The sequence below is a fragment of the Nanorana parkeri genome, unplaced genomic scaffold (genome assembly GCF_000935625.1).
Source record: "Nanorana parkeri isolate BGI_ZX_2015 unplaced genomic scaffold, ASM93562v1 scaffold329, whole genome shotgun sequence".
NCBI classification, from domain to species: domain Eukaryota; kingdom Metazoa; phylum Chordata; class Amphibia; order Anura; family Dicroglossidae; genus Nanorana; species Nanorana parkeri.
Window position 1 is genome coordinate 1,004,832 of NW_017306597.1, and position 10,651 is coordinate 1,015,482.

Below are 10,651 nucleotides of genomic sequence, written 5' to 3' on the forward strand. Positions count from 1 at the left end.
GGCCCAGTTTTGTAGCCATCACAATTTGGCCCTTGTCAAAGTCGCTCACATCATTATGCTTGCCCATTCTTTTCTGCTTCCAACATATCAACAAAATGTTCAGTTGCTACCTAATATATCTTACCCACTTCCAGTTGCTATTGTAACAAGATATATCATGTTATTTACTTCACCTCTCAGTGGTCATAATGTTATTGGTGTTTAACGGGAGAGAGGGACAAGATTGGGAAGGGAGCATGTTCGACTATGCTAAAGAAAATGTAATTTTATTCTCCTGTTTTTACATCCAATCCATCTACACTGCTTTGGGTCTACTTCTGAAGGGTAAGTTGTTGATATTTTACATTTGACTAGGTGCCAGCATGTTGAATCATATTCATAATCTCCAAAGCTGAGGTCTCTGCCCTAGCGTTCCTAAGTCCACAGCTATTGTAAATCCTGTATAATAATAATAATATTGTGACAATTACACAATTACACTCTCTGTTGAAAGTTTAACTTATTGTGCATTACACAGAAAGCAACAGGTAGAGTGGGGCTCCATAGTGGGATGGATTGATAAACTTCCACATTTGTATGAACTACATCGCTGGTGGAAAATACATTCATATTCAGTTGCAATGCAAAACTGCTGAAGGTGTAAGGAGTGCAGCTGTACCTGGGCTGGCAAATCTAGATGGAGGCAAGACGGCAAGTTTTTAAAAAAATGAGGGCTAGCACTAGAGGGGTGAGAGAGCCCCCTTCATTCCTGAATCTACTTAGCCAATGCAGCAGTGAATGATCATGATACATAGCACCTAGATAGAAGGGCTATCCCACCACTCGAGCCTGTACCCAAAGTCACAGCCCTCTGCTGTGAATACTTTATATATTGAGCATTTTTCTGGTCTTAATCTGGTTCATAATATTGTGACAGTGTGTTATATGAGATGACTGATGATGGAGAAGATGTGTAGGCATTAACTGCACAAGGAAAAGCCTCCTCTTTGCCTTTTGCAGCGTACACACATCGTACTGTGCCTGATGGTAAATCCTATCCTGTCCATGCATGTAAACTATCAATTTTGAGATGTAAATCCAATTGGTAAGAAGAGGAAATAGTAAGGTATATAAGTACCCAGGATGGTAAATATGCTGAGTCTTCAAAGTTAGCTATTTCTGCATTCTCACCCATAATCCTCTCCTATTATGACCAGGTAGCTAGTGTGGCAGAAATATGGACGTCTCGGATCTAAAGTGCCCCTGTACCACAAATATCCATAATATATACTGAGTTTATCAAGTGCTATAAATTTGAATGAGAAATTGTATTTGTAACTTACATTTTTGTTTTTTTACTTTTTTTACATTGCCTACACAATCTTCATTCTGTGTGTATCACAGGGTACTGTGCCTGAAGCAGTGCCAACACTGTGTATCTGCCAGCGGGAGAGATGGGGCCATAGGGAGTATGAAGTGCCAGGAAGGAAGGAAGGAAGGAAGGAAGAAGTGCAGAACGATATAGGGAAGCTAGTTGGATCATATCAGAAAAGCTTTGATGAGACAGGTTCTCTGAGCTTACAGCAAGCTTGGATTGATCAAGACTGAAGGAAAAGTTCATCATGATTCAGTGACAGATGCTGCTATGGGGTTGTACTGCTGCTGATTAAAGGGTGAGTGTCCTTCTTTCTTTATTACTTTAAGGACCACAGTAACATACTATATGATTTTTTATCTGTGTTCTAATAGATTTCATGGCTGACGTTTACAATCTTTACCTAAAAGCATAATGTTCTCTGCTTTCAGCAAAATGTGACATCTCATTTCCAGGAACAGAATTTGATGATATTGCTGGAGGAGTTATGAATTATGAATAAGAGATGATTACAGTTACATGAAATGGCTGAAGGTTTTGCATTTAACATGACTGGACATACTGTATATGAATATTTGCATGTTCTCCCTGTGCTTGCGTGGGTTTCCTCCAGGTACTCTGGTTTCCTCCCACACTCTAAACACATGCTGTTTGGTTAATCGGCTCCTGTTTAAATTGGCCCTCTACGCATGTGAGATAGGTACCTTAGATTGTAAGCTCCTTGAGGGCAAGGACTGATGTGAATGCCTGGTATGTAAAGCAATGCATAAATTGTTGGTGCTATAAAAATAGCTGTAATAAATATAAATACCTCTAATATATATATTACAGCTGTCACTGCCCTCACTAGCACTCCATATAATTAAATAAGGGTTAATTAGTTATGAATGTCGAGTTGTGAGAAGAAATAACAAGTGCTGTGTCAGCTTTTTTTTATTCCTACCAATAAGATGCTACAAACATTAAATTACCTTTTTTACCACTTTTTTTTTCCAAAAATCAAAGTCCTTACATAATGTCAATCTTTCATTGGTGTTTCTTAGGCTAGAACATTTTATCTGCCTCTGTCTGTGTAATGACTGTCAGGCCAAGCACTAGAAGATGGAGCCGGGAGTTTGTGCCACACACAGAGGTCCGGTCTGGTTCCGCCTCCCGGGAGAGGTCCCATTCCAGGGAGAGATCCAGGCAAAGGCAAGTATTCCCTCTTCTTGTGTATTCTTGAGGGACCATATAAAGTTCTATGCAACTGCATGTTATACTTATCGCATGAAAGATTTGATTTCAATTTATTACACGCAATTCAATAGGTTGAACTTGATGGGAATGTGTCTTTATTCAACCTCAAATACTCTGTAACTATGTAATTGCTGATTTATGTGGCAACAAAAAATGTTCCACTAGGTATTGAACTTAGAAAAAACCTGCAGCTCAAAATCTTATTTTTAAATATGTGAAATTATTTATGATTCAGATGTCATTAGACTATCATAAAGATGTGTGGCTTGATACATGTTTAGAAGTACATAGATAAACCTTGAGAAATAATAGCTGTTACAAACTTGAACTCTGTTTTCTTATCATTTCTGTATTTTATGTATGTTAATGACAAAATGAAAATCACTCACCTCATAATTATCCTTTAAGTGTTTCCCAAAACGGACAGCATGTGTTCCTTTTTAGTATTATGTCAGCAGTCAGCCTTTTCACACAGCAGCAGGCTCCCTCAGCAGGGACAGCGAAAGGGAGAGTCCTGATCATCAGTCAGCTTACATATATAAAGGCCTGTGGACAACTGAGAATAATAATGAGTTCTGGCTTTCAGGTAAGATGTGGATGTAGGATTGGAGGCTTTTTCCCACTCAAGGACCTAGAAGAGGACTAGGGTTCTGAGGGCCCATTCACATGGCCGCTGCATTGTGTTGGATCACATCATTCATTGCAGTGCACCTGATTGCCTTGTGCTCCGCTGCAACGTAAGTGTACTGAGAAAGTGCAGTGGGTGCCATTCAAAATAAATTGCACCACAATGCTCCATTGCATGAAATGCAGGGGAGTATCTGTAAAAACATTTGCTGCATATTCACTGCCAAATTATTCATTGCATTTATAAAGCACATTAATGTACCTGTAGATATGTAAAACAGATAAAGCAGATAGTGTCTTCTCTTGGTGTAATAACATTTATTAAATAGAGTAATTAAAAAATGGCATGAGGAAAGGGGAATCCCCCCCGAAACATGTCAGCTAGTTCGTCTTCTCTGGGACCTGCTTTGCATCTTATTGCTCATTACTTATACCAATATGTGAGTAGTTTTTCATGCCATTTTTTATTACTCTGTTTATTAAACATTATTACGCTAGGAGAAGGCACTGTCTGCTTCATTTGTTTTACGTGTCGTGTGAGGATACTTCTTAGTGGCTTTAAGGACGGCAGCCTTTCCGTCCTTTAGCTAAGGAGATGTGTGTTATCTCAGTCAATAAACAGCAGTGACTTTAATATCATGGAGTGCGAGTGACTACTTTCATCTATCTACATTTCACGGAGGCGTCAGTTGTCACTACCGCACCCACCTAGTTGGATTTGGGTTTTTGTCCGGTCAGGAGTGCGATGGGACAGGAGGATTAAGTCTCTGGATGTTTGGACATTACCTGTAGATATGTCGGAACAAGCAACATTCACCAGCATGTATTCTTCAAAAATCAATGGTGCTTACTGTATTAATCAACTTATTTATAACCCAAGGAATGTCGACATTTGCTGAAAGGCTTTATTTTGCACATATGATAGACTAAAGCAGGCAATCATTGCATTTTACCATGAAAAAACAAATATTCTCTTTAGGCACCCTTTGCTCATGTTACTGATCCTGTTTTTTATTATTTTACTTTTTTATTAAAAGAAATACATGTTCATATGCCCTTCATCATTTGAGACAATGGAGTGCTTTGTGAGGGTTTATCCTTGTGTCCAGTTAAAATATGTACTGGGCTCATTGACTTCACTAGTACCCAGTAGGTAGTATCTTCATTTACGTACGTTCTACCTGACTCCCCAGTAGGGGGCAAACTGGGTACCACCTCCTCCCAGGTAACGTGTGCCCCAGTATGTGAGAGTAGTCAAAGAACCAGAGAGCGGACAGGATTCCTAGGTAGGTTGGCATGTTTTTGGGTGTCAACATAAAATACGTGATATTACGGTAGATAGCTGGAGCTTGCACAGGTTATCGATACCCTGATGGGGTTAATCTAACTAATCTGGTGCTGCAGCATGAGATGTTGTGGGTTTGTTAATTGTATACTGTACATGTGAGCTAATGGGCATTTGTGCATAGCTGGGAAACTTACTGGAAATTACCCGGCAATACTGGAATTTAGATCTAGTTGGGGATCATTACTGGAATTAATGTAATCTATGGCCTGCTAAACTGCGTGAATGACTTAATCTTGTGAGTCACGCAGCCGGATAATACAAGATGCCAGTTGCTGCGCTGCAAGGGGAGTACTGGAGGAGGAGCCTGTGAATGATGTCACAGGGGACACTGTCTGTATTGGCTGCATAAAGCGGGGGACAGGTTGGACCTGGAGCAAGAGGAGGACAAAGTGTGGGGATGCCCTCTGGTGTGCATGCTTGTGTGTACATGGGTGTTTTTTTTAGCATGTAAAATTTTTATTGAACAGAAATAAAAAGCAATACATACTTAATCCAAAGTGACATGAAATATGGATCGTGCACCAGTACGCAGACTGCGATCCAGACATGCTTAACGAATACATTCAAGCAATACTAAAGAGGAACCCAAATAACAATATGGTGAAACACATTTGAGCGACTCTGTATTGCGGGTGTGAATACTTAAATAACTACAACCAGTTAACCCTAAGGCTGTGAAGGTCAGGACTGTGAGTAGGGGACCATATCTCTATGGCGTGGGAACTCGTGGGCATATCAGGAGGGTCTAGCCTCCATATGTACGGTAGGTGAGAACTGTAGAACATAAGTTAGGGGATGTTAGGGACTGAGGACATCTAGTGAACCCAGGTTGCCAGTCAGTTGGGCCTCCAGATACCATTTAGAAAATCGAAAAATGGACATCAAATCCTGCAATTGCTGCAGTGAATATTCCGCTGTAACATAAGATGTCCAAGTGTCGAAGAAGTTTTTAGTGCGCAATTGGTTACATTTCGTATCTAGTTTATCCAGTAGTAACAGGCGATTGAGCAGGGGGCGGAAGGTGGCCATGGATGTGGGTTCAGGTACGATCCAGTTGCACAGAATCGCCTTTTTTGCTGTCAGTAGGCAAAGATGCTCCCAGCGGTCGGGTGGGAGGGAGTAGCCCCTGTGTGCAAGGGAGGGGCGTGTAGTAGGCAGAAGGCAGGGGACAGCGTTCTCGTCTTGCGGGAGTGAGAGTTCATGAAATTTAACATTGTGGACCAAAAGGATTGTATGAGAAGGTCAGGTAGGGGGAGAAAACATTTTGGGCAAGCCGTCAACCATTTGGAGAAGGTGTTCCTGGCCGGAATATTAAAGGCGTGATATGCCCTATGGACAGTTTTGAAGTATATCTCGCGCCAGGCTTTGTTTATTATAGCTTTCCTGATTTGTTGCCAACCCTGCATCACCATCAAGAGTGTGTCTTCCGTGGACATATTCAAATATTCTGCCCAGCGTCTAATATGGGATGGAACGGAGGAGGAGGATTCCAGAATAGAGGTCATTACCTGGCGGGCGATAAGGGACAAGGGCATCTTTACCTGGGGGGAGGAGAGCAAGAGGTCAAGTGGTGGGCAAATCATTTCTCGCCAAGGCAGAGTGAGGTGGCTGGATATAAAATGGCTTAGTTGCATATATGGGTACCCATGGGTGGACGGGAGGTGGTATTGGGTGCGGAGGTCCTGAAATGTCTTGAGATGCCCTTGGGAAGTGAATACATCCACCATGACCCCGATACCCTTCACCTCCCATGTGCGGAAGGCCTGAGAGGCAATGCCAGGGGCATACCCCGGTGAGGATCTGAGGGGCATCGACGGGGAGATCACCGTGGATAAACTGTAGATTTTCCTGATCTCTCTCCATGCTATCACTGTGTCCCTTAAGAGGACGTTGTCCCTAATGTACTTGGGGAGAAGCCTCAGTGGAGAATTCAGGATTCCCGCTGGTGACCAAGGTTTCATCAAATGGGACTCCAGTGGGGTGTTGGTAAAAAAACGTGGTGTCATGTATCCAATTCCGTATATGGTGGAACAGACTGGCCAGATTATATGCCCTGATGTTCGGTAAATTAGCACCCAGCTGGCTCACTGTTTTTTGGAGTTTTTTGAAGGCTATTCTCGTCCTTTTCCCACTCCAGAGAAACCCCGAAAAGGCACCCTGAAGGGTTTGGATATCTTTGTGCTTCAGCAATAGGGGTATAGTCTGAAGGGGGTAGAGTAATCTGGCAAAGCTAACCATTTTTATAAGGTGACATCTGCCCAGAAGGGAGATAGGATAGTCCCTCCACGTACGTAATTCTTGGACTATTTTAGATATAATCGGTTTGTAGTTTAATGCATACAAGTCCCTGTCAGAACGGGGAATGGAGACTCCTAGATAGGTGATGCAGCGTGGCTGTATTAGCAGGGTTGGGTATGTGCGGGAAAGGGCTGCTACAAACTTTTTATCCAAGGTAAGAGGAAGAAGCTCACTTTTGTTAACATTGATTCTAAGACCAGAGAATGAGCCATAATGTTTAATGTGGTCAAGGATTTTCGAGATTTGGGTCAGCGCGTCAGAAAGGAGTAGTAGGATATCGTCTGCAAATAACGCTAATTTAGTGTCGTATGGGGCCAGATTGGTAGCCAGTAAAAATGTGAGGGGAAGCCAAGGATCGGACAGGGGTTCTATAGCTAAATTAAATAATAGTGGGGAGAGAGGACAGCCCTGGCGGGTTCCCTTGTACAAGCGAAAGAATGTGGATAGGGCCGAAGAGGTGTATATCTGCGCAGAAGAGGAGCTATACATAGTGGAAATGTACTTCAAAGACAACCCCTAGAATCCAAAACGCTCCATAACCTTTGAGAGCCATGACCAGTTAACGTTGTCGCAGGCCTTCTCCACGTCCAAAGCCAACAGTGCCATTGGACCGGAAGAGGACCCCGACAACTGTATACCCTCCAGTGCAGTAAGTATTTTTCTGACATTCAATACAGCTGAACGACCTGACACAAAACCCGCCTGGTCTGGCGAGACAAGATGAGGCAGCACAGCGGCCAGTCTGTTGGCCATAATCTTGGAAAGCAGTTTGGCATCGAAGTTAAGTAGAGAAATGGGGCGAAGCATGACTGTCGCATTCAGATGATCTAGGTCTGCATCGGACAGCGATGGCAAGGCTACGGAGCCCAAAAAGGAAGACCATGCCGCCAGGTCTCCACCGTCCAAAGCATATAAGGACTGATAGAATGAACGAAAAGTCTCACAAACACTCTCGGGGTCACGGGATAACTCACCGTTGTCTTGGACAAGGCTCATTATGTGGGTCGGGGCCTGTTGTCCCAGGATTAAGTTAGCCAACAATTTCCCAGATTTATTGCCGAACTTAAAGAATTCCACCTCTTTGCGAGGTCGGATTTGGAGATCATATTGGGCTATCCAGTGATCACACGTTTGTTTAGCCTGGATCCATTCGGATCTGGCTTGAGGGGAAGGGTCTTGTCTATAATTTAAGTATGCAGTCCTGGCCACTGTGCATGCCTCTACATAACTCTGTTTGGTCCTCCTCTATTGGGAAGAGACATAGGCTAGAATCCTGCCTCTCAGAACAGCCTTTGCCGCCTCCCAAAACAGGATCGGACCCCCGATGTGTGATGCATTATCAGAAACATAATCCCCCCACCAAGAGATGAGATGCGCCTGGAATGTATCATCAGTAGCCAGGTATGCCGGAAATCGCCATACCACGGGTCTGGAGGGCAGGCCCACATGTTGAATGTCAATCATCACCGGAGAATGGTCCGAAATGACCATATCTTCAATAGTCACTGCGGACACTTTTGGCAGCAAGTTGGGCGATATGAGGAACAAGTCCAGACGGGATAGAGAGTCATGCGCATGGGAGAAGTGGGTGAACTCCCAAGTTAAGGGGTGTAGATATCGCCAGATGTCTATGAACCCTCCCGCTTGGATCATTGCCGCAAAGTTTCCATCTTGGGCCAGGGTAGCTCCTGAGTGGCGTCCCCTGGTCCAGGAGCAATCCTCCAGGGTGAGCGGGACTGCATTATAGTCGCCCCCAAGTATGACAAAGGTATCGGGGGCCGGGGGAGCTTGCTGAGACAGCAACTCCTCGAGTTGTTATCTGCGTTGGGGCCATAGATATTCCAGATCTCAAATGTTGCCTGCCCTACTTGGATAGAGGTCCCCCCTCCCCCCGTCCCCCCTCCGTGTCGTGTTGTTGGGAGAGTAGAGTGTGGTGCAAATTTTTGTTAATAAGTATTGAGGTCCCCGCGGCCCTTGGAGGGGGCCCCCACTGCTGTACACAACCACGATTGCTTAAGGCGGGTGATATCTTTTTGAAGTAGGTGGGTTTCTTGCAACAATGCAATATCCACATTGTGTTTTTTAAGGTGACGTAACACTTGCCTCCGCTTTTGTGGTGTCCTAAGTCCCTTGACATTCCATGAAGACAATTTTAGGGCGCTTCCCATAACAGTCGATATGATGAGAAGGTGATAAGGTCATGGTAGACCAGGAATAGAAAGAGGTGAGTCGTTACCTGTGTCCCAGTGCTCCAGGAACGGCTCCGAATCATAGGGCCCATGGTGCCCGGTGAGAAGAGGTGTGACCCATGTGTCACTACGGTTTGGAAAATGATGACGAGAAAGGTCGATGTCCACACGGCTGGGTAGGTGCAACTGCTCTTAACTAGCAGAGCGATAAAAACAGTAAAGGTCAGAAGCATAACATATATGCAAACAAGTAGGTAGGAAGAGATACCTGTCAAGGACTTCCTTTTTTCCGGATGGTGGTGTATGATGGCCTAGCCATCAGCGGTGGAGGGGATGTGAACCCCTCGGATAGCCACGGTGAGCATGGGGTCGACAACTCCCGGATGCCGCGCCCCGCCACTAATGAAAAAAAAAGTCTCGTAACATAGATGTGAAAAGAAATAAAACATGAACCAAAAGAAAGCCATTCTGTTAATGACTTAGGAACTCCCGTCATCCACATAACAATGTGAGCAAGCTGTGCAGTGCGATCGCCCCTTGCACTAAATCACTCAGTGTGAGTAAAAGGACTGTGAGGCCACCGGTGGTTCAGGCCTTCTTCTTTCGCGGTGGGCTCTTGAGTGGGGAGTCCAATCGTGCAGTATAATTGGACAGATGGCGGTCAACGTAGCCTTGGGCCTGAGCAGAAGACATGAAGCGGTGTTGATTTCCGTCAGGATCATATATACGCAACACAGCCGGGTATGCCAAGACAAACTTGATTCGCTTGTGCACCAAGGTCTGACAGACCTCGTGGAAGGAGCGGCGTTGTTTAGACAGATCCGCGGAATAATCTGCGAAAAGCAGCAATTTATGACCATCCGCCACCAATTGGCGCTGCCTCCTGTAGGTTTGCAGGATATGGTGCTTATATGAATAATCAAGGTATCTGGCAATGACCGATCTGGGTCTCTCCTGGTCTTTGGGGGGGCCTATTCTGTGTGCCCGTTCCACTGCGCAGGTGGATGTGATGCCCATGGCTTGCGGTAGTATAGAGGAACAGAAGCGATGGAGATCATTAGGCAGAACTGATTCAGGGATCCCTATGATCCTAATATGATTTCTGCGTGATCTGTTTTCAAGGTCGTCGACCTTTTCCTGTAAATACTGCAGCGTTTTTTTTATCCTCAGTGAGGGATCTGGCTGTGCCTGAGGCCTGGTCTTCCATGTCACTGACATGTGCCTCTAGGGCCTGAATTCTGGATGCTTGTGCCTCTAGGGCAGCTGTTATAGGCCCCATGTGCTGTTTCAGGGAGTCCGCTATGATGGAGCTAATGTCCAGTCTCAAATGAGATGCTACAGTGGGAAGGATGCTACATACACTCAGGAGGGAAACGGGTTTGACACACATGATAAAACTCCCAGTTTAACTCAAAATATACCCCAGTGGTTGACGGAAACCGGGATACAACAAAGACTTAAAATGCTCAATGCAAACAAAGCAGTGGGTCCGGATAACCTGCACCCCAAGGTACTTAAGGAATTAAGCCAGGTTATAACTAGACCATTAATCCTCATTTTTAAGGACTCCTTAATGACTGGTAGGATCCCCAGTGATTA

The 10,651-nt window shown here is 44.5% G+C and overlaps 1 protein-coding gene across 1 annotated transcript in view; it reads left to right on the top strand.

The window, feature by feature from the left end:
• The first annotated feature begins 1,572 nt into the window (after window positions 1–1,572).
• Window positions 1,573–10,651, top strand: part of TRPM8 (transient receptor potential cation channel subfamily M member 8) — a 57,667-nt gene continuing 48,588 nt past the window's right edge. The window contains exons 1-2 of the mRNA XM_018558269.1: window positions 1,573–1,652; window positions 2,398–2,545. Of these exons, the coding sequence (XP_018413771.1) occupies window positions 2,430–2,545 (116 nt within the window). The 5' untranslated portion in view covers window positions 1,573–1,652; window positions 2,398–2,429. The remainder of the gene's footprint in view (window positions 1,653–2,397; window positions 2,546–10,651) is intronic.